The sequence below is a fragment of the Leishmania martiniquensis genome, chromosome 14 (genome assembly GCF_017916325.1).
Source record: "Leishmania martiniquensis isolate LSCM1 chromosome 14, whole genome shotgun sequence".
NCBI classification, from domain to species: Eukaryota; Euglenozoa; class Kinetoplastea; order Trypanosomatida; family Trypanosomatidae; genus Leishmania; species Leishmania martiniquensis.
Window position 1 is genome coordinate 499,131 of NC_090149.1, and position 26,307 is coordinate 525,437.

At 61.5% G+C, this 26,307-nt stretch overlaps 9 protein-coding genes across 9 annotated transcripts; all 9 read left to right on the forward strand.

The window, feature by feature from the left end:
* On the forward strand, positions 1-1,290 carry LSCM1_04912 (uncharacterized protein; the record flags this gene model as incomplete). Its single annotated transcript, XM_067322394.1, has 1 exon — positions 1-1,290. The coding sequence occupies one exon, from the start codon at positions 1-3 to the stop codon at positions 1,288-1,290; it is 1,290 nt and encodes a 429-aa protein (XP_067180167.1).
* A 1,065-nt stretch (positions 1,291-2,355) lies between these two features.
* LSCM1_04913 (uncharacterized protein) lies at positions 2,356-3,645 on the forward strand (the record flags this gene model as incomplete). The annotated part of the gene is made up of 1 exon (XM_067322395.1): positions 2,356-3,645. The coding sequence occupies one exon, from the start codon at positions 2,356-2,358 to the stop codon at positions 3,643-3,645; it is 1,290 nt and encodes a 429-aa protein (XP_067180168.1).
* Positions 3,646-4,710: 1,065 nt separating this feature from the next.
* Positions 4,711-6,000, forward strand: LSCM1_04914 (uncharacterized protein; the record flags this gene model as incomplete). Its single annotated transcript, XM_067322396.1, has 1 exon — positions 4,711-6,000. The coding sequence occupies one exon, from the start codon at positions 4,711-4,713 to the stop codon at positions 5,998-6,000; it is 1,290 nt and encodes a 429-aa protein (XP_067180169.1).
* A 2,369-nt stretch (positions 6,001-8,369) lies between these two features.
* Positions 8,370-10,967, forward strand: LSCM1_04915 (uncharacterized protein; the record flags this gene model as incomplete). The annotated part of the gene is made up of 1 exon (XM_067322397.1): positions 8,370-10,967. The coding sequence occupies one exon, from the start codon at positions 8,370-8,372 to the stop codon at positions 10,965-10,967; it is 2,598 nt and encodes an 865-aa protein (XP_067180170.1).
* Positions 10,968-12,319: 1,352 nt separating this feature from the next.
* On the forward strand, positions 12,320-14,458 carry LSCM1_04916 (uncharacterized protein; the record flags this gene model as incomplete). The annotated part of the gene is made up of 1 exon (XM_067322398.1): positions 12,320-14,458. The coding sequence occupies one exon, from the start codon at positions 12,320-12,322 to the stop codon at positions 14,456-14,458; it is 2,139 nt and encodes a 712-aa protein (XP_067180171.1).
* A 796-nt stretch (positions 14,459-15,254) lies between these two features.
* On the forward strand, positions 15,255-16,937 carry LSCM1_04917 (uncharacterized protein; the record flags this gene model as incomplete). The annotated part of the gene is made up of 1 exon (XM_067322399.1): positions 15,255-16,937. One exon carries the CDS (start codon positions 15,255-15,257, stop codon positions 16,935-16,937), a length of 1,683 nt encoding a protein of 560 aa, XP_067180172.1.
* Positions 16,938-17,699: 762 nt separating this feature from the next.
* On the forward strand, positions 17,700-19,412 carry LSCM1_04918 (uncharacterized protein; the record flags this gene model as incomplete). The annotated part of the gene is made up of 1 exon (XM_067322400.1): positions 17,700-19,412. One exon carries the CDS (start codon positions 17,700-17,702, stop codon positions 19,410-19,412), a length of 1,713 nt encoding a protein of 570 aa, XP_067180173.1.
* A 1,419-nt stretch (positions 19,413-20,831) lies between these two features.
* LSCM1_04919 (uncharacterized protein) lies at positions 20,832-21,653 on the forward strand (the record flags this gene model as incomplete). The annotated part of the gene is made up of 1 exon (XM_067322401.1): positions 20,832-21,653. The coding sequence occupies one exon, from the start codon at positions 20,832-20,834 to the stop codon at positions 21,651-21,653; it is 822 nt and encodes a 273-aa protein (XP_067180174.1).
* Positions 21,654-22,786: 1,133 nt separating this feature from the next.
* On the forward strand, positions 22,787-25,657 carry LSCM1_04920 (uncharacterized protein; the record flags this gene model as incomplete). Its single annotated transcript, XM_067322402.1, has 1 exon — positions 22,787-25,657. One exon carries the CDS (start codon positions 22,787-22,789, stop codon positions 25,655-25,657), a length of 2,871 nt encoding a protein of 956 aa, XP_067180175.1.
* Between the last annotated feature and the right edge of the window lie 650 nt (positions 25,658-26,307).

Here is a 26,307-nt window from a genome sequence, read left to right on the forward strand (position 1 = left end):
ATGCCGATACAGAAGGTGCACGCCCGCGAGGTGCTCGACTCCCGCGGCAACCCGACCGTGGAGGTCGAGGTGACGACGGAGGCTGGCGTGTTCCGCTCCGCTGTGCCGTCCGGCGCGTCGACTGGCGTGCACGAGGCGTGCGAGCTGCGCGATGGCGACAAGGCGCGCTACTGCGGCGCCGGCTGCTTGCAGGCGGTAAGGAACGTGAACGAAGTCCTTGCTCCGTCGCTTCTCGGCAAGAGCGAGTCGGACCAGGCCGGCCTGGACAAGATGATGTGCGAACTGGATGGGACAAAGAACAAGAGCAAGCTCGGCGCGAACGCGATCCTGGGCTGCTCGATGGCGATCAGCAAGGCTGCTGCGGCGAAGGCCGGCGTGCCGCTGTACAAGTACATCGCCGAGCTCGCTGGAACGAAGGATATGCGCTTGCCTGTGCCGTGCTTCAACGTGATCAACGGTGGCAAGCACGCTGGCAACGCGCTTCCGTTTCAAGAGTTCATGATTGCGCCTACGAAGGCGACGTCGTTCCGCGAGGCTCTGCGCATGGGCTCGGAGGTGTACCACGCGCTCAAGTTGATCCTCAAGAAGAAATATGGCCAGGACGCTGTGAACGTTGGCGACGAGGGCGGCTTTGCGCCGCCGATCAAGCACATCGAGGAGCCGCTGCCGATCCTGATGGAGGCGATCGAGAAGGCCGGGCACAAGGGCAAGTTCGCGATTTGCATGGACTGCGCCGCGAGTGAGGCGTACGACGCGGACAAGAAGATGTACAACCTGACGTTCAAGAACCCCGAGCCGACGTATGTGTCTGGGCAGCAGCTGCAGGAGACGTACGAGCGCTGGGCTGCGGAGTACCCGCTGGTGTCGATTGAGGACCCGTTCGCGGAGGACAACTTCGACGAGTTTGCGGCGATCACGAGGGCACTCGCCGGGAAGGCGCAGATCGTCGGTGACGACTTGACGGTGACGAACGTGGAGCGCGTGAAGATGGCGATCGATAAGTCTGCGTGCAACTCGCTGCTGCTGAAGATCAACCAGATCGGCACGATAAGCGAGTCGATTGCCGCCGCGAAGCTGTGCATGGAGAACGGGTGGTCCGTCATGGTTTCGCACCGCAGCGGCGAGACAGAGGACACGTTTATCGCTGACCTGTCCGTGGGCCTGGGGACCGGCCAGATCAAGACCGGCGCACCATGCCGCGGCGAGCGCACCGCGAAGCTGAACCAGCTGCTGCGCATCGAGGAGGAGATGGGCTCGACAACCAAGTACGGCTACCCCGGCTGGGCGTAAGACGTGCTTCGTGGTCACCTGCCGCCAGTGTGCGCAGCTTTCTGTGCCTTCTCTACTCTCTCGGTTCTTCATTTCCGCCGGCGGTGCAGCTGCTGCGTCGCAGAGTGCCTCCGCTGCACCCGTGTGCCGCTGGTGTAGTGCGCGCCATCAGAATCAACGCGAGTGGTGTAGCCTCTCTGTAGCCTGACCGGCGCGCATGTGTCACACGGCGCGGCCGGGCCTCTGCGGCGTGTGTGCGCGCTCGCCTGTGCCTCCTTCGCTCTTTTTGCCATATATAAACATGCGAGTGTGTGGTGGCAGCCCCAGTGTGACGGGCCTCCCCCTCCACCGTCTCCCTTCCTGTTTCTCTGCCTTGGTGGCGCATCTCAGCACGTGGTGGCGCACGTGAATGCGTGCGCGGGTGCGCCGGTGTGGGGGCGACGCACCGTGGCGAGCGGCAGCAGGCCGTCTGCTGGGCGCATGCTGCTGCTGCGCCCGCTGCGTGTGTGTGCGCTGAGCGGCATTCAAAAGCTCGTTGTGAATGGTTCCCCTCTCAGTGAAGAAAGACGTGCCTCTGCTCTTCCTATTTGCCCTACTCCCTGTCGGTCATGTGCGCGGTGATGCGGTGCTGATGACCGGCACGCATGAGAGCGTCACCGGCTGAGTTTTCTCTATTCTCGTGGAACGTCGGCGACCGTTCGGCCTATTCAAAAACAAGCAAACAGTGCTTTACCTTTCTGCCGTGCGCCTCATCAACGCGTCAGTACCGCCGCGTGTGGCCTGCGACCCCATGCGGCGCGAGGCTGCTTGTGGTGGGTGAGTGTAGAAGGGAAGGGCTGCGCCTCCAGCGCTGCCTCCAGCTCTCTGCCTTGCTAAATCTCCTCAGGTTCTTTTGAACTCCGCCGTGCTTGCATGCTCTGCGGCGCGGGCGTGGCCCAGCCTCTCCTTCCCTCTCCCATCCATCTCGTCATCCCCTCTTTCGCCCTCCACCCTTCACCGCCAACCGCAGCTACTCTGCCATCCACAGCCGAAAAAGCTCCCCCTCACTACCCTATTCTTCCTAACTTACCTTCTAACCCCCTCGTGATGCCGATACAGAAGGTGCACGCCCGCGAGGTGCTCGACTCCCGCGGCAACCCGACCGTGGAGGTCGAGGTGACGACGGAGGCTGGCGTGTTCCGCTCCGCTGTGCCGTCCGGCGCGTCGACTGGCGTGCACGAGGCGTGCGAGCTGCGCGATGGCGACAAGGCGCGCTACTGCGGCGCCGGCTGCTTGCAGGCGGTAAGGAACGTGAACGAAGTCCTTGCTCCGTCGCTTCTCGGCAAGAGCGAGTCGGACCAGGCCGGCCTGGACAAGATGATGTGCGAACTGGATGGGACAAAGAACAAGAGCAAGCTCGGCGCGAACGCGATCCTGGGCTGCTCGATGGCGATCAGCAAGGCTGCTGCGGCGAAGGCCGGCGTGCCGCTGTACAAGTACATCGCCGAGCTCGCTGGAACGAAGGATATGCGCTTGCCTGTGCCGTGCTTCAACGTGATCAACGGTGGCAAGCACGCTGGCAACGCGCTTCCGTTTCAAGAGTTCATGATTGCGCCTACGAAGGCGACGTCGTTCCGCGAGGCTCTGCGCATGGGCTCGGAGGTGTACCACGCGCTCAAGTTGATCCTCAAGAAGAAATATGGCCAGGACGCTGTGAACGTTGGCGACGAGGGCGGCTTTGCGCCGCCGATCAAGCACATCGAGGAGCCGCTGCCGATCCTGATGGAGGCGATCGAGAAGGCCGGGCACAAGGGCAAGTTCGCGATTTGCATGGACTGCGCCGCGAGTGAGGCGTACGACGCGGACAAGAAGATGTACAACCTGACGTTCAAGAACCCCGAGCCGACGTATGTGTCTGGGCAGCAGCTGCAGGAGACGTACGAGCGCTGGGCTGCGGAGTACCCGCTGGTGTCGATTGAGGACCCGTTCGCGGAGGACAACTTCGACGAGTTTGCGGCGATCACGAGGGCACTCGCCGGGAAGGCGCAGATCGTCGGTGACGACTTGACGGTGACGAACGTGGAGCGCGTGAAGATGGCGATCGATAAGTCTGCGTGCAACTCGCTGCTGCTGAAGATCAACCAGATCGGCACGATAAGCGAGTCGATTGCCGCCGCGAAGCTGTGCATGGAGAACGGGTGGTCCGTCATGGTTTCGCACCGCAGCGGCGAGACAGAGGACACGTTTATCGCTGACCTGTCCGTGGGCCTGGGGACCGGCCAGATCAAGACCGGCGCACCATGCCGCGGCGAGCGCACCGCGAAGCTGAACCAGCTGCTGCGCATCGAGGAGGAGATGGGCTCGACAACCAAGTACGGCTACCCCGGCTGGGCGTAAGACGTGCTTCGTGGTCACCTGCCGCCAGTGTGCGCAGCTTTCTGTGCCTTCTCTACTCTCTCGGTTCTTCATTTCCGCCGGCGGTGCAGCTGCTGCGTCGCAGAGTGCCTCCGCTGCACCCGTGTGCCGCTGGTGTAGTGCGCGCCATCAGAATCAACGCGAGTGGTGTAGCCTCTCTGTAGCCTGACCGGCGCGCATGTGTCACACGGCGCGGCCGGGCCTCTGCGGCGTGTGTGCGCGCTCGCCTGTGCCTCCTTCGCTCTTTTTGCCATATATAAACATGCGAGTGTGTGGTGGCAGCCCCAGTGTGACGGGCCTCCCCCTCCACCGTCTCCCTTCCTGTTTCTCTGCCTTGGTGGCGCATCTCAGCACGTGGTGGCGCACGTGAATGCGTGCGCGGGTGCGCCGGTGTGGGGGCGACGCACCGTGGCGAGCGGCAGCAGGCCGTCTGCTGGGCGCATGCTGCTGCTGCGCCCGCTGCGTGTGTGTGCGCTGAGCGGCATTCAAAAGCTCGTTGTGAATGGTTCCCCTCTCAGTGAAGAAAGACGTGCCTCTGCTCTTCCTATTTGCCCTACTCCCTGTCGGTCATGTGCGCGGTGATGCGGTGCTGATGACCGGCACGCATGAGAGCGTCACCGGCTGAGTTTTCTCTATTCTCGTGGAACGTCGGCGACCGTTCGGCCTATTCAAAAACAAGCAAACAGTGCTTTACCTTTCTGCCGTGCGCCTCATCAACGCGTCAGTACCGCCGCGTGTGGCCTGCGACCCCATGCGGCGCGAGGCTGCTTGTGGTGGGTGAGTGTAGAAGGGAAGGGCTGCGCCTCCAGCGCTGCCTCCAGCTCTCTGCCTTGCTAAATCTCCTCAGGTTCTTTTGAACTCCGCCGTGCTTGCATGCTCTGCGGCGCGGGCGTGGCCCAGCCTCTCCTTCCCTCTCCCATCCATCTCGTCATCCCCTCTTTCGCCCTCCACCCTTCACCGCCAACCGCAGCTACTCTGCCATCCACAGCCGAAAAAGCTCCCCCTCACTACCCTATTCTTCCTAACTTACCTTCTAACCCCCTCGTGATGCCGATACAGAAGGTGCACGCCCGCGAGGTGCTCGACTCCCGCGGCAACCCGACCGTGGAGGTCGAGGTGACGACGGAGGCTGGCGTGTTCCGCTCCGCTGTGCCGTCCGGCGCGTCGACTGGCGTGCACGAGGCGTGCGAGCTGCGCGATGGCGACAAGGCGCGCTACTGCGGCGCCGGCTGCTTGCAGGCGGTAAGGAACGTGAACGAAGTCCTTGCTCCGTCGCTTCTCGGCAAGAGCGAGTCGGACCAGGCCGGCCTGGACAAGATGATGTGCGAACTGGATGGGACAAAGAACAAGAGCAAGCTCGGCGCGAACGCGATCCTGGGCTGCTCGATGGCGATCAGCAAGGCTGCTGCGGCGAAGGCCGGCGTGCCGCTGTACAAGTACATCGCCGAGCTCGCTGGAACGAAGGATATGCGCTTGCCTGTGCCGTGCTTCAACGTGATCAACGGTGGCAAGCACGCTGGCAACGCGCTTCCGTTTCAAGAGTTCATGATTGCGCCTACGAAGGCGACGTCGTTCCGCGAGGCTCTGCGCATGGGCTCGGAGGTGTACCACGCGCTCAAGTTGATCCTCAAGAAGAAATATGGCCAGGACGCTGTGAACGTTGGCGACGAGGGCGGCTTTGCGCCGCCGATCAAGCACATCGAGGAGCCGCTGCCGATCCTGATGGAGGCGATCGAGAAGGCCGGGCACAAGGGCAAGTTCGCGATTTGCATGGACTGCGCCGCGAGTGAGGCGTACGACGCGGACAAGAAGATGTACAACCTGACGTTCAAGAACCCCGAGCCGACGTATGTGTCTGGGCAGCAGCTGCAGGAGACGTACGAGCGCTGGGCTGCGGAGTACCCGCTGGTGTCGATTGAGGACCCGTTCGCGGAGGACAACTTCGACGAGTTTGCGGCGATCACGAGGGCACTCGCCGGGAAGGCGCAGATCGTCGGTGACGACTTGACGGTGACGAACGTGGAGCGCGTGAAGATGGCGATCGATAAGTCTGCGTGCAACTCGCTGCTGCTGAAGATCAACCAGATCGGCACGATAAGCGAGTCGATTGCCGCCGCGAAGCTGTGCATGGAGAACGGGTGGTCCGTCATGGTTTCGCACCGCAGCGGCGAGACAGAGGACACGTTTATCGCTGACCTGTCCGTGGGCCTGGGGACCGGCCAGATCAAGACCGGCGCACCATGCCGCGGCGAGCGCACCGCGAAGCTGAACCAGCTGCTGCGCATCGAGGAGGAGATGGGCTCGACAACCAAGTACGGCTACCCCGGCTGGGCGTAAGACGTGCTTCGTGGTCACCTGCCGCCAGTGTGCGCAGCTTTCTGTGCCTTCTCTACTCTCTCGGTTCTTCATTTCCGCCGGCGGTGCAGCTGCTGCGTCGCAGAGTGCCTCCGCTGCACCCGTGTGCCGCTGGTGTAGTGCGCGCCATCAGAATCAACGCGAGTGGTGTAGCCTCTCTGTAGCCTGACCGGCGCGCATGTGTCACACGGCGCGGCCGGGCCTCTGCGGCGTGTGTGCGCGCTCGCCTGTGCCTCCTTCGCTCTTTTTGCCATATATAAACATGCGAGTGTGTGGTGGCAGCCCCAGTGTGACGGGCCTCCCCCTCCACCGTCTCCCTTCCTGTTTCTCTGCCTTGGTGGCGCATCTCAGCACGTGGTGGCGCACGTGAATGCGTGCGCGGGTGCGCCGGTGTGGGGGCGACGCACCGTGGCGAGCGGCAGCAGGCCGTCTGCTGGGCGCATGCTGCTGCTGCGCCCGCTGCGTGTGTGTGCGCTGAGCGGCATTCAAAAGCTCGTTGTGAATGGTTCCCCTCTCAGTGAAGAAAGACGTGCCTCTGCGTACATCGAGTGACCGTCAATGGTCCCCGTCGTGTAATTTTTTTTTCAAGGCTTGATGTGAAGCTAATTTATTTCATCGGACGCGTGCTGTGGAGCATTCGTATGAGCGGAAGAGGAAAAGAAAAGGTGCCTTGACAGGGCGTGCGAGGGCGAGGGAGGCCTGTGGATTGTCTGTTGGGGTGGGCTGTTGTGAAAGGTTGTGAGTAGCTGCTGCTGCTTTCTCGTCTGTGTTGCCACTCTGTTTCACACAGGCACTCACACACTCTTCCATTCACGTCTGCGAACGCTGCTGCTTTTTTTGTCCCCTTGCTGGTGTGGAGGTGCTCTCGACTGATGCACTCGGGGGGGGACTGAGGGCGAAGAGAGGGCGCGCTGGCGACAGTGCCGCATCGCAGCGTCCTAAGCTCTGGCCAGTGTTGGGGAACGCGGTGATCTTAGGATATGTGCGCTTCACATCATCACTGTATCTCATGTCTGCGTCTTTCTCTGACACCCTTTTGTATTTCTTTCGCTCCTTATACAACTCATCACAATGGCGCTCTGTGTGAGGATGGCGCCGCTGTCTTCACATGTCTTTGTGCCCCCCTTTACACACGCGTACACACACTCACACATACATGCCACCACCTCCCCTTAGCGAGTGGGTGACGATGGCTCTGTCTGCATGAATGCTGCCCATCACTGGCTGACATCTGTGCTCCCTCACACTTGTGCATACACGCGCAGCTCGCAGACTTTGTCTGCCCCCCTCCCACCTTTTCGTTCATTTCTGTCTCTCTCTCTCTGTGTGTCGAGAGGAGGCGCAATAGAGAAGGTGTCCAGCGAACAGAGGGGAAGTGCCCCAAGAAGCGAGCACAGAGCATTCGCCCCCCTCCTCGATTCATATTCCCCTCTTGACGCATCTTTGCTCCATCATTCCTGTAGGACAACCCACACGCTGTCACCGTCCGAACTGCCTTCCCTCACCCCACCCCCGCCGCGTCGCCGCCGTTTCCGCCTCACGAAGATTGCATCGCACTGCCCTTCTTCTTTCCTGCATGAGTGGTAGAGAGGGAGGGGATATACATACGCATATATTCGTCTGTGCACAGGGAAGACGGTGACCGATCCATTACAGCGAATGCGATCCGTCGCTGTCCCGTTTCCACACTCGAATCTTGTCTTTTTCGTTCGCTCGGCGCCCTTTGCCCTGCCTCGACCCCCGCCACCCCATCTACATCCCACTGCCCCTCTCCCTCCCCTCTCAGTACGGGACGGCGAAACCGTTGACGCACTCTACTCCCCGTCTTTTTCGTCTTTGACGCTTTCCTTGCTGCTGCAGCACTAGGCGCCGCTGTCGCTGTCGCTGCTGCTGCTGCTCTCCCTTCTCTGTACTCTTCTCCGCCCCCTTTTTTTGAGGTGCAGCTCGCTGCGTTGTTACCTCTCCTTTCCCTTTTGGCTGGAAGTCGCGCTCTCTTGTTGATCTCCCGGTTTGGCTCCCCCTCGTACCGGCGTGCGCGTGTGGTGCGGCCTCGTCACGCTGACAAGCGCGTCGCACAGATTCGGCTTCAGCCGTTAGGCGCCCATCTCGTGTCTCAGAGAGAGAGAGCGAGCGTGCGCGCGCAAGAGTACAGCAGAAGAGGGAGCGCTCTCCTACTCGCAGCGGATAGGCCACAGACGTCCACCTTTCCGTTCTTCTGTCTTTGATTAGACGCGGGCCGGTGCGTGAGGGTTCAAACGAAGTGTCAGCTGCCTTCCTTCCTCCGCCGCCCCGCAGCCGAATAGAGAAGAGCCATTCACTCTGAATCCGCGACGGACGAGCAACGAAACACAATGCACAGTGGTGCGATCGAGAGGGATACGTCGCCGCTCTACCCGAGTCGCGTGCAAGAGCGACGGGCCGGTGGGCCGCCTGTACTGCACGTGAACGTACTGTACGGGCTACCGAGTGAGGAGACCTCGTCGGGCTCGTTGGTGTCTTTAGGCCGGTCATCATCGACAGGCTCGGGCTCCTTAAGCCGTGCCAGCCCTATGCGCCACCTCTCGGTGCCTTCGACCGGGTCCACGTCTTGGCGGACTTCAGATGGGGCAGTGACGTCGATGGGAGCGCTTCCCGGCTGCAGTGTGGCGAACAGCAACGGCGTGGCGCCCTCCTCGGGCTTCGCGAAGCCTTCGCTCGATTTGGGACAGGTCCGCTGCATTTCCGTCGATCAGTGGGTCTCCGAGGCGCATGTGGTGAACTGCATGGCACCGGACTGCGGCAGCGGCTTCTCCCTCTTTAACCGCAAGCATCACTGCCGCATGTGCGGGCGTGTCTTCTGCTCGTCGTGCTGCAACAACCTCGTCTACGTACCCAGCGCCTCTGTAAGCAACACGGTCAACGGCTCGACTGAGGGGGTGGCGGTGGGCAGCCACACAATGGCGACCAACGCGTCGGTGAGCACCTCCGGTGCTGCTCCGGAGCTGCTGCAACACCACCGCGCGGGCGCGAGCAATGGCAGTGCCCCGCCAAACGGGATGCAGCGAGGGCCACGGTCCCCTGCAGCTCGGGGGATCGACTTTTCTGCGACCGGCACTTTTTTCTTCCCCGGCCCCACCGCCGCCTTCAGCGATGGAGGCGGTAACTTAATGTCTAACACGGTCACCTCCTCGCCCGTGATGGCGGCGGCGCCGTCTCCACTGCCGCCGTCCACGTTGACCGCAGTGCCCTGTCGTGTGTGCGCCAGCTGCTTCTACGAGGCACATCTGGTGGTGTCTACCCGCCAAGAAAATGGAGAGCCGCGCCGGCGCAGCCGCGGTGAGCTCAAGATGATTCAGCGTGTCCTCCTTGTCAACGTCATGAGCTTCCTGACGTTGCGCGACTTGGCGAATGTGTCCCTGGTCTCTGCTGACTTCTACTTCATGTCCCGCGACAACGTCATCTGGTACCAGTACAACATGACGCGCTGGGTGAAGGAAAGAGAGCTGCCGCGACTGTCTTCGCTCAAATCGCGTGCGGCGGCGGCGCGAGCGCATCAGCAGCGAGGGCCTAGCTGGTATACCTCCCCTTCCTCCTCCACGGGGACCTCCGCCCGTAACTGCTTGGCAGAGGACATTGTGTGCAGTGCACCGGCGGCTCAAGATGCGACAACGCTTTCGGAGAGCGAGACGGCGAAGCGCGTCATCTCGTTGCATGCGCGGTACAACTACACTCAGTTCCTCGACTTCGCGCGGCGGCAGGAGATGGCGCGGTGCGAAGGGCTATCGAGCTTCTCGCTTGGCGCCCGCATACTGCTGTCGAGTCCTCTCCGTGTGGCGCTGGTGGGGCCGTGTGGCATTGGCAAGACAGCCACCGCGCGCGCTTTCCTGGGCGAAAAGCCTTCGCAGATGGTGGTGCGGCCGACTATTGGGTTTGAGCGGCGTGCCGTGACCGTTCGACTGGCGCAGGGCTTCTCTAAAGAAATTGTTTTGCACATTTACGATCTCAGCGGTGCCGGCCGCTACGAGGAGCTGCGCCGCTTTGTGTGTCGACAATGCCACGCGATCGGTCTCTGCTACGACCCGTCACGCAAGGTGACGCTTGTGCAGGCGGCGGATATTATGATGGAGCTCGAGGGCGCGCTGGGCCCGCAACCAGTTGTGGTTTGTGGGTTGGTGCGGCAATCGCATCATGCGCTGAGGGCAGGAAGCGAACCGCCCAGTCGCCATCGGGCAGGTCCTCCTCGTCACGCCACTGTGGCGGGTGCAGCTGCCGCGTTGAGCCTCTCAACTCCGCCGAGAAGTGCGCAGCAAAGTGGTCGCTCGCTGCCGGTCGGCGCTGGAGGCAAGTCGATGCTTGATGAGCCTTTGTGCGGCGCTGCTGACGGCTCTGACACGCCGCCTCCAGCCAGCATCAGCTCGGCAAGCACCGCAGTCGCGTCTCCGGGCACTGCTGCAGAAGGCGGCAATGATCATGGAGGCCATGTCCTGCAGACGGCTACTTCAAAATCGATGACGTCATCGCCGCTCATGAAAAACGTTAGCAATGCCCCACCGCCTCCGCCGCCGCTCACCACCGCCTCCTCGAAGGGTAGGCCGCTGGAGGTGTCGGTGGAGGACGCGGTGGGCATCACCGTTCGCGGCCATTCGTCCATCCAGTGTCCACTGCTGGACCCCAATCCATTCTTCGAGGCGGTTGTGCAGTCTGTGCTAGACCGCCTGGTGGAGGCGACGGTGGCGAGCACGAGCTCCATATCGGAGATCAGCGCGGAGCTCACGATGCAATGCGGTGGCAGTGGCTCACTGAACACCTCGACGTACTCTGCGAGCCCGCCGAACGCTGGCAGCGTCGTGGGGAGCGGGGCACGAGTCTCTTCAGCGCGCCGCCCTCCGCGCGCGTCACGGGCGATCGCGCAGGATCTGCTGAACCTGACGATGCAGCCATGCGCGCTGGACATTTTGTTGGATCGGTAGGAGGCGAGGGTGGCCGCAGTGAATGCAGGCACAGTAGCAAGCTTCCAGCGGCTTCCCGTGCCTTTGGTTTTGTGTAACAGGGGGGGGGTGCGGCGGAGCGGGATGTACGCACGTAAAAGATAACGTGGCGGTGCGGTATGCAGAGACAACTCGCCGTCCAAATTGATACCTCAGTGATGCCGTGCTCACGCTCCCGCCTGCGGCGTCCCCGCTGCTTCTTCTGCCTCTCTAATGGTGTGTGGATGTGTGTTAGTGTGCCTCCGACCCCCCCTTCTGGGCTCAGTTGAACCGTTGGTGGTTACGCCTTCTCCCCCCTTTTTTTAGCGGTGAAGTGCCCGACGCCTATGCGCTTGCCTTTGGGTTGCTTGTTTCTCTCGGCTATTGTGCCGTCATCCTCACTTCCTCCTTTCACGCGTGTGAACTGTGCATCTGTGCGCCTCTCTTTCTCCATTCCAACAAAGAATCGAATGCGCAGAAGCCTCTCTCTGTGCCAGCGTGTCCCTCCCTCGCTCTCTTATCCTCTTCCCCTACTCCTCCCCCCTGGGATTGTGGCACGCCCTCAGCCTACGCGTGAGCACCGACGTGCAGCTGTCCGCCGGCGATCGCCCACCCGTAGAAACAGAGAGGGCGCGCGCATGTGAGTGTGTGTGTGTGTGTGCCCGCGAGCGACTCTGCTACCCTGAGAGAAGGCATGGCGTGTGTACATGGCCAGCGCCGCACCTTACCAATGCGCGGTGTCTGCCTGTGAGGGTCAACACATGCGCGCGCTTCCTCAGCACCTCCTGCGCACCCTTGCGGCACTACACGGCTACCGGCTGCCACATCCATTAAGGACTTCGCCTTCTTTCCCTGCCGCGCTCTCCCACTCCGAGTTCGCTCACCCTTTCACCTCTGCCCCTTCGTTCTTGTGCGCCTCCTATATGAACCCTCTCGTTCGTATGGCCGCGGTCACGTGCACTGCCCACCTCCACTGTGGCACCAAAGTTTGGATTCGCGCTTTGGTTTTCCCTTTTATTCGCAGCGCTGTTTTCTTCCCCACGCGGTGACGTGTAGCACGACGTGCCCCGCACAGCCCACCTCCGTCTCCCTCTCTCCCTCTCCCTCCCTCTGCCTCTGCTTGAGGGTGCATATATTGCACGTATTAGTAAAAGGCAGAGGCGCACCGCAGAGGGGACGTCCGGGTGCGAGGGAAAGAGGGGTGGCCACCACCGATACGCACATAGGTACTCTCATTCAGAGAGCAGCACTCGACGGCACAGCCGGTCAGGCGGCGGTTCACCCCGTCACCTGAGAAGAGCTATTCGCTCTATTTTTTGCCCTTCGTTTTACTCTTCGCTCGCGTTGTATTGCGCATGACCTCCGTCGCCGCGGCGGACAAAGACTTCTTGTCCAAGAAGATCGTCTCGGCTGATGGGCCGAAGGGTGGGGAGGTGGCGCACGACGTGTCTCTTGGTGAGTGGTGCATCACCCGCATCGAGCCGGAGGAGGAGTCGAACCGCCGGCGGTCGGTGTTGGAGCGCATTGTCAATGTGGTGCGGGTATGGATCCGCCATACAATGATCACGGAGTTCCGCATGCCCGAGGCCGCGGCAGCACAGGTTGAGGGTCGCATCTTCGCCACCGGCTCCTACCGATACAACGTGCATACCTCCGGCAGCGATATCGATATGGTGCTCATAGCCCCCAGCCGCATCACACGGGAGCACTTTTTCAACACGCTGGCGCCACGACTGAAGAGCGAGCCGTGGGTGACGGACTTGCACTGCATTCGTGAGTCTCGCGTGCCGATCATTGCGATGGTGTGCGACGGCATCGACATCGATCTCTCGTTCGGGTCAATCAGACAGGACCGCGTCCCGGAGGTCATTACAGATGATCTTCTGCAGGGCCTCGACGAGCAGTCCGTGCTGAGCTGCAACGCTGTGCGAGTGGCACACAACATCATGGACCTGGTGCCGAATAAGGCCGTCTTCCGTCAAGCCTTGCGCTTCGTGAAGGCGTGGGGCAAGGCCCGGTCCATCTATAGCAACACCTTTGGGTTCCCCTCGGGCATTGGCTGGGCTATTCTAACCGCGTTTGTGTGCCAGTGCTATCCGAATCAGAACGCTGCTGGCATGGTCACCCGCTTCTTCCGGACGTACCATACGTGGTTCAAGCCGAACCCGCACGAGACCGGCACCGAGAATCGCGCCATCTACCTCACTGAGTCCATGCGGGCCCGCACTCACCTTGGCCGCGGCTGGGACCCGCGGGAGTCGAAGTCGGATGCCATGGCGCTCTTTCCTGTGCTGACGCCGGCGGTGCCATATGGCAACACCTGCTACAATGTCACCCTCACCAACCTGCGCCAGCTCTGCGACGAGTTTCAGCGCGGCCACGATCTGCTCAGCAAGGACCTCGGAATGAGTGCGGCGGAGGCAAGGGCCAAGTTTGGCCCGTTCGGCATCTGGTCGCGCGTCCTGGAGCCGGCCCCCTTCTTTGGGAAGTTCCAGCACTACCTGCAGATCAAAGTTTCATGCAGTGATCCCGAACACTACCAGGCCTACGCCGACGGTGTGGAGTCGCGCATACGTATCCTCTGGGCCGGCAACGCCTCCTCACGGGGCCATACCCTGGAGGACTACCGTCAGCTTCGCCTACACCTGAACCCGCGCCGATTCGAGGATCCGGAGGAGGTGCAGTTGCGGGCGCGACTCATCGGCAAATCCACTGGCGCGGCGGCGGCCAACCACACTCGTGGCAGCGTCGGCTCCCGCACCTCTGGGCAGCTTGGCGATGGCGGCAGCAGCTCTTTTCGTGGTGCCGTCAACACGAAGGATAGCACTGCGCCCTCGGACCCGACATGGTTTACCGCGAACTACTTCATCGGCATGACGGTCGACACGAAGGTGTCCTCGGCCAAGATCGACCTTGCACCTGCCATTCGAACCTTTCACTCTGTCGTTCGTGAACTGCGCCAGTACCGGGAGGGCCTCACGAGGCTGCCGGTGATCACGGTGGTGGACATGGCGCGTATTCCAACCTTCGTGAAGGTGGAGGCCGGATATATGGAGGAGACGGAGGCGGCGCAGGAGGAGCTGAACACCTCTGAGGCGGAGGAGGCACACAACAGCAGTCACACCGTCGCGCCTGCAGATGTTGAAAAAAGCGACGGCACTTCCGCAGAGCCGACAACATCGTCGCTGCCAGGCACGGTGGTGGGCGTCTCGAACGGCTCCACGGCGAGCGCGGCTGACCGCGCAGGGAGTGGGACAGGCCACCGCCTTCACAGCGGCGGCGCAGAGAGCGCTGCAGCGTCGACGGTCCACTGCCCCCCATGTAAGCGCATACGAGAGGAAGACGACTCTGGCGATCATGCCGCCGTAGCGGCGAAGGCAGAGACGGCGTCCGCGACCGGTGCAAGCAGCCACGCCGTCGCCTCTGCCGACAGGGCACTAACGGAGGGAAGCGGTGACGACGACCTCGAGCAGGCGCTTGGCCTTGACTTTTAAAATGTTTCTATTTGTGGGCGCATGACCCATGGTGGCATTTTTGTCCGAGCAGTATATCATAAAGAGTCGAACTGTGCTGGTGCGAGCGTGGTGGATGCTGTGTCAGGATCGCTGGTGCAACTCATGCGCGCATAATATACGCATACACATACATAAACACCCACCCACGGGAGCGCAAAAAAAAAACTGGACCCTCACGTATTTGCTCGCTGAGGGGGCCACTATGTACTGAGCGAAGGGGTGTGGGGGTGGGGTACAGTCACGAGAAGACGGAACGCGATGCAAAGCACGACGTGTTGCCGACGTCATAGAGGCAGAAATGAAGCTTACCGAAGGGGAGCGAGATGGCCGCAATTTTTTTTTATCCTCTCATGGCTGCCCTGTATCGCCAGTTGCGTCTCGTCTTCTTCGATGGCCGCGATGTGCTCAGCTGCCTGTGCTTCGGCTCCCCTTGTGCATCAGCCCCTGCAGGCACGAATACGCTTTGTAGGGCATTGTCGCCCATTTTCCGCTGCTCCACTGATGCGCGTGCTTGCTGGAGAAGGCGTCTCTGCGCAGGCATATGCGGGACACCTCCGCCTGCCTCCCCTTTGCTGCGCATGCACATCTCGGTAGCTTCCCGAACTGTACGCCCACTTCCCTCTCCCCGGGCTGCCACGTTGCCGCCTTCTCCCCTTTGCACACAGACGCACAGAGGGATGCCGTCTCTCGAACAGAAATCTCTTCCATCGACCACTCAAAATTTAAACGTACCCTTTTCTTTTCCGCCTGACGCTGTGCACATCTGACGGTGAGGATGCTGACGCGACTTCCTGAGCGCTGCACCGCCGTTACAGGACTTGAGCAGAAGCTGTGCCGCCATGTGTGGAGCGCGGCATGGCTTCGCGATGCCGAGCCGGCGGCAGCCGCCAGCCAGAATATCGACCTCAGCTCTCTGATGGAGCGTGCGGGCCGTGCTGCATACGACGTCTTTGCCGACCTGTACGCCTCCGAGAGACACTGGCTAGTCTTGGTGGGCCCCGGCAACAACGGAGGTGACGGCTACGTCATCGCGCGACACGCCCGTGAGGCTGGAAGGAGGGTGACAGTGCTCTGCATGCCTCACAGCAAGCCGTTGCCGGTGGAGGCGACAAACGCTCAGCATGCGTGGCACGACGCGGGCGGCACCGAGGTGCCGGTGAACCCCGGCGCGCCGCTGCACCTACCTGCTGACGTCGATCTTGTGGTTGACGGCTTGCTGGGCACCGGCATCTCTGGCCCTCCTCGCAAGGAGTATGAAGATCTCATCCGACACATCAACGCTCTCACGATACCGCGAGTGGCGATTGACATCCCGTCCGGTCTCAACGCTGAAACAGGAGAGGCTGCTGGCGCGTGCGTGAAGGCGGACCACACCGCCACCTTCATCTGCTTGAAACCTGGGCTGCTCACGGGGCAGGCGAAAGAGTATGTCGGGCAGCTGCACTACCGCAGCCTTGGTTTGGAGGAGTGGATGGCGGCGCCGGAGCGTATGGACGCGGCCTTGTGCAGACGTGTGGCACTGAGCGACGTCTCGGGGTACTTTGGAACCCGGCGGTCGACCTTAGCACACAAGGGTAGCTGTGGTAAGGTCGTTCTTGTCGGTGGAGAGCACGGATACGGCGGCGCTGTTATCATGTCTGCTGAGGCCTGCGTGACAGTCGGAGCCGGGCTCACCCGCGTGCTGACGCGCCGCGAGTACGTGGCACCGCTGCTGACGCGTTGCCCGGAGGTGATGGCGGTAGCCGTGGAGGTAGAAGCGGGCGGGCGGCTGGAGCAACAGATGGCTGAGGCGTTCGAGTGGGCCACGACGCTGGCGGTTGGTCCTGGGCTTGGCACCGGCGCGTATTGCCAGGCAGCCTTGACCGCCGCGTTGCGGCACGCTGAGTCGCACCAGGAGAAAACGCTGGTGCTAGACGCGGATGCGCTGAACCTCCTCGCAGGCTGCCTTCACGGGAGGGGAGCTTCTTCTGCCACTACCGGCGACACCGGCGCGGGTAAGGGGTTGCCAGTGCTTCCAAACAGCATAATCACACCGCACCCGGGTGAGGCGGCCCGTCTGTTGGCCTGCCGCGTGGCAGATGTAGAGAAGGACCGCCTCGCCGCTGCTCGCCGCTTGGCCGCTATTTTGGGTGGGATATGCCTCCTCAAGGGTCCTGGTACCATTGTGCACTGCCACGGCAGCGCAAAGGCGGCAATCGTGGACGCTGGCAACGCCGGCATGGCAAGCGGGGGTATGGGCGATGTGCTAACTGGCCTGCTGGCAGGTCTTGCCGCGCAGCGGATGCACGACAGCTTTGACACGACGTGTGCAGGCGCCCTTGCGCACGGGTTGGCTGCGGATATCGTGGCTGCCGAGGACGGGCGCGGAACGCGCGGGATTCGCGCGACCGATCTGATTGGCCGCGTACCCTTCGTTGTCAACGCCTCCCCTGCACTGTTTCCGGCCGCCCAGCGGTGACGAAATAGGGTGTGAGTTGAACGCGAACAGCAGACGGCTGAGACGGCTAACAAGGCGTCGCTCAGCTGAAGTGTGTGCGCGAGGGGGGAGGAGGAGGAGGAAGGACGAGGGAGGGAGTGGCGTTGATGGCAGGTGTGTCGAAGAGGGCCGCATGCTGCTAAGCGGCGGCTATCGCGTTGCGCTAAGAAGGCCCGTAGCCCTCTCCATATGCATCTTCCTCTCCCCTCCCCGCCCCTCAGCAACAACACCGACACGTTCATCACCGCTGCCTTTTCAAGTCGGCTTCTCGACGTCTTGCAGTCTGCGCGACTGTGTTGCTTATTCGGCGACGGGAACTCGGCGGTGCAGTGGTATGCGCGCACCAGTGGGGCCATGCCTGGGGACGTTTCAACAAGACGGGTGATGGCATACACACACTCTCATCTATGCATATGTATACGCGTATATGTATATGTGTGCGCGTGCGTGTGTGTGTGTGTGCTGCTGTGACTGTTGAATGTCTTTTTATGCCTGCCAACGCTTCCGCCACAAGGGCTCTTGCGGGGGAAGAAGGTGAGCCTTCGTCGCCCCTGAGAACCGCTGTGCCGCTTGTTTAACGTACGCACCCCCGCCCCCGCGCACAATCGCACTTACCGGTCTCTCGGCGTCTTTCTCGATGTGTACGCAGCATCCTTTGCGCTTCTCCAACTTACATCTTCCCTTCTGCTTTCTTCATCGACGCATAAGCAAGGCCAAACGCAGGTCTACCACTGGCGCAGGCGCATGCACCGAGGTCGTGCTGATGGCGTGGCCGGCGCCAAAGAGCGAGGTGCGGCACGCAGTGTGGAGAACGCTCCGGATGTTGTCGCGCCTCCGTCGTCACCGCCAGAAGAACGCGGTGCTGGTGGCGACGGAAGCGCAAGCAAAGGCAAGGGAAGCCGCGCGGCTCGCCTACCCCCGTTGGACATTTCGTTTTCAGAGCACCCGCTTCAGTCGGTGTTGGCGACGCATCAGGCAGATCTTCAACTGAAGCCAGCCAGCCCTTGGGCGCGCGAGCTGGACTTCAGCGACCGTGCCTACACTCCCCACACCGTCTTCATCCTGCTCAGCATTCTCATAGCCGTCTTGCTCATGCTGCGCTGCTACAGCTATGCCGACTTGACGGTGGCAGCGAAGGTGAAGGTCGGGCTCTCCGCTGCCTCTTTTGTCTTCATCGCCTTTGGCGCGGTGCACCTCCCCGACTCCCTAATGGTGCGGCCTCATCCTGCTGTGTGGCGTGCTGTTCTCGCATTGGGAGTGCAGTATTTGGTGTTCCTCACATTCATTATATTTCAGGATCTGGAGACGGTGCGGACGATATTAGGCTACTACGACGCGTCACTGCTGCAGCCACCGCAAGAGCGCGCGTACGCGCAGGACTGCCGCATAAGCACCGAGGAGGACCGCTTTTTCTTTGTTCGCACCTCCTTTGACATCTTCCTCCTCGCGCACTCGCTCGGGTACGTCGTTAAAATGCTCGTCCTGCGAGACTGGCGCATGGTGACTGCCCTGTCGCTCGGCTTCGAGGTGGTTGAGGTGACGTTTCAGCACGTGCTACCGAACTTCAATGAGTGCTGGTGGGATCACATCATATTGGATGTGCTCATCTGCAACGGCGGCGGCATGCTCATCGGGATGTGGCTTCTGCGGCAGCTAAACGCGAAGCAGTACACGTGGATAGCGCTAAAAGAGATCCCAACCGTGAAGGGAAAGGCGAAGCGGCTGCTGGGGCAGCTCGGCCCGCGCAGCTTTCAGCGGTACAACTGGAACGTCTTCCAGAGCCCGACGCGCTTTTTCCAGGTCGCCGGCATCCTGCTGCTGATGCTGCTGCAGGAGCTGAACTGCTTCACGATGAAGACCATTCTGCAGATGGCGCCAACGCACCACCTGGTGATCGGCCGGCTAGCGTTGTGGGCTCTGCTCGCCACCTCCTGCCTGCGCGAGCTCTACGAGTTCATGACGAACCCGCACATCAAGCGCATCGGCACGACGGCGTGGGTGACGATACTCGGCGTGGGCATGGAGACCATCTGGATCACAAAGATGGCCCTCGAGGGCCGGTACTTCCAAGACGCGCTCATGCCCACGCACGTGGCGGTGCCGTGGATGGCTGCCATCGCCGCCTTCGCCGTGTGGCTGCTGTTGTACTTCGGTGCCCTGTCGCTGGAGCAGCGTAATCGCCGCCGCGGCGTCGCATACCTGCTCGTGAACCTCTTCTTTTACGTGGCAGTCCTATGCGTGCTGGCGCTGTTCCTGATGGGGCTTCCCGACCTGCAGATTGGTCGGCGAGCATTCGAGTCGGCGATGGCGCCCTACGAGCGGTACCTCTTCTATTGGCGTCCGCACCGGATGGGCGAGGAGAGCGAGAGAGAAAAAAAAGACAAGGCGCCCGGGAAGCAGAACGACGAACGACTTCGCGACATCTCTGTTGGGCAGCGAATACGTGCGCGTGCGTGAGTAGGCGTGCTCTTCACGGTACAGTGGTTGGTGCCCGCGCCGCCTATTCTATCCCCTCTCCTCCCCTTCTCATGGTGCTTCCCGTTTGCTCCGGTGGCCGTTTCTTTCCCTTTTTTCTTCTTGCATTTACTTTGATCGTACGCCGCTCCCCAATGATAGCACGGCGACCGCACCGTGCGTGGTACCACGAGGGGCCGCCATGACCACCGCTTCAGGGTCGGAAGGCCGCACGCACACGCACAAACGGGCATGCAAACTGCCCTCGTGTGCGGCGGCGTACTCTGTGGTGTGGGCGGGACAGGCCTGAGCGGGCGTCGTGCTGCAGGGACGTGCAGCCGTGCTGACGGCCGCAGCAGTCCACGACGTATTGCGTTCACGTATCGACAATTATAGGCGTCTGTCTGCAGCCTTTCTTTTTCTTCTTTTTTCTTCGCGCGCGCGGGCTGCGTAGCGGTGATGCTGAGCGTGAGCCTCGACCGCGGCCAGCGCTGCGCGCCGTGTGAACAGCGATGGCGTGCAGGGTGTGAACGGGTGTTGGCCGGCCCCGCACCATGACATAGCCGTGGCGGAGCAGAGGTGGGCGAGCTTCGGTCGCGCGCGCGTGTATTTCTGTCGAGCTGCGCACGGTGCGATGGGCGTGCCGAGCGAAGGAAAAAAAAGAGATCGTACTGCCCTTCTTGAGGTGCCTCAACTACCTACTCTTCCCATGAGGGACAATGCTGAGCGGAGCTGTCACACCACCGCTTGTGTGGTGATGTGGGTTTTGGTGGGTCGCTGTGCGTCCCCTTTCTGTCAATACGCGCGTTGGCCTAAGCGACGATTGAGAAGCAACGAAAGTCAGCTCGGCGCCTCCTCGCGGAATCGAAGGTGTCTGTCTGTGTGGACTGGACTGGGCGCTTTCAGCAGCCCGGGAGGTTTGCGAGGAGGATGGTCGTCCCGCGAGGCGCACGCCGTTCTCTCGATCCGTGTCTCACCGCGTTGGGAGGCCCTTCAACGGGGCGGAGGACCATTTGCCGGGAGCTCGAAAAGAACGCCGAGACGCTCGGTATCGCGTAGGCATCTGCAGTTCACTGAACTTCATCCTTCACCGCACCTCTCCCGGCTCTCGCCTTGCGAGCTTCCCCCGCAGACGGCTTTCCTTGCGCCTGTTTCGCTGTATATATATATATATATAGGCATATTTCACCTGTTGGACGTGCGCGTGCCTTCGCAGAAGAAGTCCTCACACCACTGAGGCGCTCCACCCTCTCCCCTCTCCCCTCCGCTGTCGTCGGCCACAGTTGAAGACGACAGGGCGCCAAGCAGAACGGGCAAGCGATCACAGCAAACAGCCGTGCACACAGTCGACTCCTTATCGCCGTATTCACGGGTGGCCGCCGCGGAACAGCATTAGCGTAGACAGCCCGCACAGAACAAGCGATGCCCGCATTGAAGCCGCTTCTCGTGTTCGGCCTCCGTGGCACTCTCGTCGAGCGCATACATGTCCGCAGCGTGCCAGAGGGTATGCCGGCGGCAGACCTTACCGTTGGCTTAGTGAAGGTATGGCTGCGCCCCCACTTGATGGAGGTACTAAGCGAGCTGCAGGAACACTGTCGCATCTCGATTTGGAGCTCTACAACGGCGCGCAACACGCACCCGCTCATTAGCGCTGTTTTCGGGGTGAACACGATGCTACAGGCTGATGCAGCCGCCTCCACAGCAAGGCTCGCGCATTCGGTTGCTACCACAACTTTATCGGCGGAACAGAAGCAGGAGGAGGCCGGCATTTCGGCGACTGCTGCAGCGCCTTCCGGCAGCCGGCGTGGCGGGCGCTTTGATAAAAAGAAGCGATCGGCGCAACTCGATGGGGGGGCTGAGGGGAGCTCCTCGGCGGCCGCCATCAGCATTCCGCAGACGCAGCGAATTCGCCTGGAGTTTGTGTGGTCACGCGAGCACACGCGTGTGGACGACTTCCGGCGCCTCAACGCCATGGTTGCCGACGACAACCATGCCACGGTAAAGGACTTGTCGCAGGTGTTTACGCAGTTCCCGTCTATCGCGAGGCCACATAATACGGTGCTGATCGATGACACCCCGAGCAAGGCGAAGATGCATGCAGAGAATTACGTGTGGCTTGATGGGTGCGATAAGCTGCGTATAAGAGACGAAACAGGCCTCTGCCGCCTGCGCGACTTCGTGATGGAGGAGCTGGTACGAGCGGAGGATGTGCGGGAGCTGCTGCCGCGCCGTATCCGCATCTAAGGTGCGCATGTGCATATCTGTGCGCTCCCAATGAGTCCTCCCCCACACACACATGCATATATATATATATATATCCTTGCCCTTGGTGGCGATAACAGATGATGAGGGTGATGGGTGCGGAGGCGTGTGCGCGCGCCTCCACTACTGTGTGCCCATGTGAAGAGATGGACTTGCGTCCTCTTTCCCGTGAGAGTAAGGCAGGCGCGCTGTGCTGCTGCTGCGGCGAATGAAGGCGAGGCGATTGCTGCACGAGAAGAGGGGGGTCACGGACTTAGCGTGAGCCGCACGCCGTTGTCCGCTGTCGTGCCAACAACAAGAAACAACAACAGACAACCCCAAAAATGAAAAGCCGAGGAGAAGGGTAGTAGCCGCCGCTGACATAGCCGGAGAGAGAGGAGAGGGGAGGAGAGGGGCGGCGGATGGAAGAGGGGGTGTACGCACAGAGAGGTTAGAGGGGAAACAGCGTATTTCTCTTGATCGCTTCCCCTACAACATACACACACACACACGTACACATACATCTCCGCTAGTCCAGGCCTAGTAGCTTGCGGCCCCCTCTAAACACCACGCAGTCCTCCTCCCTCGATAGGTAAGCATCCTCTGCAGTGGCGGATGCTGCCTGCCCGCCCCTGATAGACAGGTCTTACATTTTTTTTTCGTACTGCAGCCTTCCTCGCGCTGAATTTGGTTCCCGCCATCTATGGTCCCTTTTATGCTGCCGTCTTCGCCGCCTTCCTACTTCCCCCTACCCTAGTCATTACCCATCCCTTCTTACCTGGCCCGTCCCCCGGAGTTTTCGCACTGCCGCACTCTCTCACAGTGATGAGACAGCGCTTAGCTGAGAAAAAGACTGAGCTGACTCACTCAAAAGGTCCCATACTCGCGGCTTCACTCCCCTCCCCTCCCCCCTCCTCCTCCGCGCCCTCTGCAGGGGGTATCCTGGTCCTCTGGTTTCACGCGGGACGCCCATTTTTTTTCGCTCTTGGCAGAGTACCTTCAAGGCGCGGCAGTCAGACGTCCCCCCTCCGGCTGTGCTCACACCTCTACTTTGCTGCAAAGCGCCACTGGCCCTTAGGGTGGCACGAGTTCTTTTTTTTTGGCCTCCAACCCCATCGAGAGCGGACACGAGGAAAATGGCAATGGCGACGAAGGATGTGGAGGTCGAGGTGGACCTGTCGAAGCTGATCGACGTCGGCCTCACTTTCCTTCCGCTGCAGCTCACCATCAAAGACATTCTTCAGCGGCTCGCACGCCTGGAGAAAGAGAACGCCATGCAGAACGATTACATTGCGCAGCTGACGGCGAACGTGGCGGGCCTGGAGGCGGCGAACGAGGACTTGCAGAGGGCTCAGAGGGAGCTGGAGGCTGCTGCTGCTGCCCAGGGCCCCGTGGCTCATCGCGACGGCATCAAGGAGGGTAAGGACGCCGAGGAAGAGCACGCGGCCCTCTGGGAGGAGATGTCGCGGCTGAATGAGCTGCTTGGCAATATGCAGGGTCACGCCGAGCGGGGTCGGCACACTATCGACGAGATCTACGCGGCTCGCAAGCAGCAGAACCTCGCCGCAGCCACAGCCTCTGGCGGCTCGCGGCAAGCGTCGCTGAGCAACAACAGCAAGTCAGTCACCAGTCCGTCTACCCACTCTCGCGGAAACGTTGCCAGCGCCTCTGGACTAGTGTCCCCTGGGCGTGGCATGAGCGCCGGCAGCGCCGTCACCTCTCAAAAGAAACAGGACCTTGTCGAAGGCTTGGAGGCGTCGGTGCAGGTTGGAGACATCATTTTGAGTAAGGCACACGAGGCGCTGGAGCTCGTGCCGGAGGTGCCGTACTCTGCCTTCTGCAACTTCCACAAGGCAAGTCTGGGCCCAGAGGGCGATTCCGGGGCCCACCCCTTTGGCAACGAAGCCGGTGCTCCGGTCCTTCCAAAGTCGCCGCCCGTGTTTGGTAGCAACGCTGAGCGTCTTCGTCGTCGTGCGTCCGTTGTGGACGGCCCCTACGAAGCTCAGGGCGGCTCGTCTGTCACCACCCAACAGCCTCTAGACTCCGCTTCGTGTCAGGAGGGGCACACTGCTTCGCCACTGCCCAGAACAACACCTGGCTCGTCTCTCACGTGGGCGGCAGCGACTGGTGGCGAAGATGCCGGCGAGCACCGCGAGTTTCCCGAGAACAGCGCAGGGCCGTTGCCATCTATGCAGCAGCAGTATCAGCACCTCCAGCGACCAAGCACGTACGCCGAGAGGCGCATGACAGTCCACGCGGCGCGGCGAGCTTCCTCTCGCGGTGCGGCCGGCGGTGGTGGCAACTTCGAGGGGGCGTTGCCGGGGGCACCGCCGTCTGTCTTTGACAAGCTCCGACGCGACGGAGAGGACATCGCCTACCTGAACCGCGTCGTGGCGGAGATCTTGGGGGAGATGAAGGGGCTGCACGAGGACGTCGATTTCCTGCGCGCGAACCACTACGAGGAGGGCAACACGGCTGGCCGTGGTGGTGAGGTAGTGAACAGAGGCGACTTGCATAGTTTGCTTCAGCGAGTTGCCCGCGTTGAAGGCGAGGTCATCGACGTCCGCCAGCGCACAGGGCACCGCGACAACCAGCTGCAAGAGGAGCTGGATGACCTGAAGAAGCAGCTGCGCGTGGCTCGCGGTCTCACGGATGACGACGTAAGCACGCTGCGCCGAGCCGCTAACCTTGCCGAAAGCTTACACCCACTCGAACAGCGCGTGACTGCATTGGAGGCTGGCCAGGGCATGCTACGGGAGCAGTTTGCCACTGTGCTGGCAGTGGGTGACGGTGCCGGCGGGGAAGGCGCGTTGGAGGTGAATGCTTTGCAGTTCGCCGCCCTTCAGGGTGCCGTCGCGGAGCTTGAGAAGCAGCTCGCTAGGCTGCTGGCTGCTCAGGGCGGCCAGCAGGACTGGACGGATGACATACAGAAGCTGAAGGAGGCCGTGCGGGCAGTAGAGGCTGAGGTCGAGTCTACTCAGGATCAGCTGCAGCGCCTGCGGAGGGAGGCAAGCCGGCTGGATGAGGTGAAGGCGAACCGCACAGAGCTGCCGGAGGAGCATGCTCCTGCGAAGGCACCGCTCCACAGCAGCAGCAGCGGCGCCGGAGACGGGGCGGCAATGGCCGAGCTGGTTTCGCGCCTCTCCCGTGCCGAGGCCAATATCGAACGCCTCAGCGAGACCAAGGCTGACCGCACGGCCCTCCACAAACTGCGCGACGAGCTCAACGCCCTGCGACAGCTTGTGGAGCTTGCGAATTCGCAGCGCTCAGACGGCGGCGACGCCGAGGGCCTCAAGACGAGCGCGGCGATGGAGAAAATGCTTCGCGAGCTGCAAGGCGAGCTGGGCGCACTGAAAGATGCACACAACGCGCGCTTCGGTGGAGGGCTGAGCGGCGAAGATGCCCAGGATCTCATGGACCGCATCGATCGATTAGACCACTGCAAGGCTGATGCCACCCTCGTTGCAAACAAAGCTGAGCGCGACTACGTCGAGAACGCACTGGAGCGGCTGATGCGCGAGGTGGAGCAGGTGCTTAATGCCAGTAACGCGGGCCTCATCGATACCTTAGAGAAGTCGCTCGGTATACTGCGCGATATGATCGATGGCAAAGCAACAAAGCAAGATGTGGCGAACCTGCAAGGATGGATGTCCGAGTCCAATGCCGGCGGCGGTGCTGCCGCGCCAGATGGGCTGACCGGATTCAAGGGCTTCCGGTGCCTTGGCTGCAACCGGCCAATGGACAGCATGCGACCTCGAACGCTACCGGGGACTATGGCGTCTTTCTTGAACCGTAATCCGCAGAACCACCCGCAGGACAATGTGACTCGAACAATTCAGCAACAGCAGGCGCCACCACGCTCTGGCGGCGGCGGTGGCCAGGTGCCCGCTGTTGTTGCTGCTGGTGTCACCGCCTCCTCCGTGCGCTCCGCCAGAAGCCCTAACGGATCGTTCCACCGCAGCAGCAACAGCGAGCCGCTTCCTCCGATAGAACCCAATGTAAACTGAGCAGCGGAATGCGCGAACCGCAGCCTTCGAGGTCGTGGACATGTACAGTGAAGAGTGTGAACAGGAGTGCTTGCTGATTGGTCATTACCGCTACCGCCACCGTCCCCCCCTCTCTTTCTCTCTTCTATCCGATCCATCACTCTAACACGCCCTCCCCCCTCCACCGCCTCAGTGCTTATCTTGGAAGCGTATGCATCGGCATCGGCATCGGTGTGTGTGTGTGTGTGCCTGTGTTTTTGTGGAGGTCTGGCACACTCCCGCCACTGCGAGTGCGCTCAGCGGGCGAGACGGTGCTTCTCTTTCCGTTGCTCCTCTCTTCTCGCACTTCTCTTTCTCTCTCCCTCCATCTCTTCGCTGTGGAGGACCGCAAGTGATGTACAGCTGAGGTGTGTGCCTTTCCATCGGCGTGGTGGTGCGTGTTGCCCCCCGTCTGCCCTCTGCGCCACCACGTTTACCCCCTCGACCCCCTTCTCTGTCTCTCTCAGCTCTTTTTTTTCTTCGCCTCTCGTTTCATCATCACGCCACCTGTGCAGCGGGCACGCCTGATTGTGTTGTCTCCGACGTGTCACCCTTTTCAGTCGCTTTTCGCCGCTCAGCCTGGTGCAACCCCAACACGCAGAGAGGTGCACTTGGGCGCCCTTCTCGTGCTC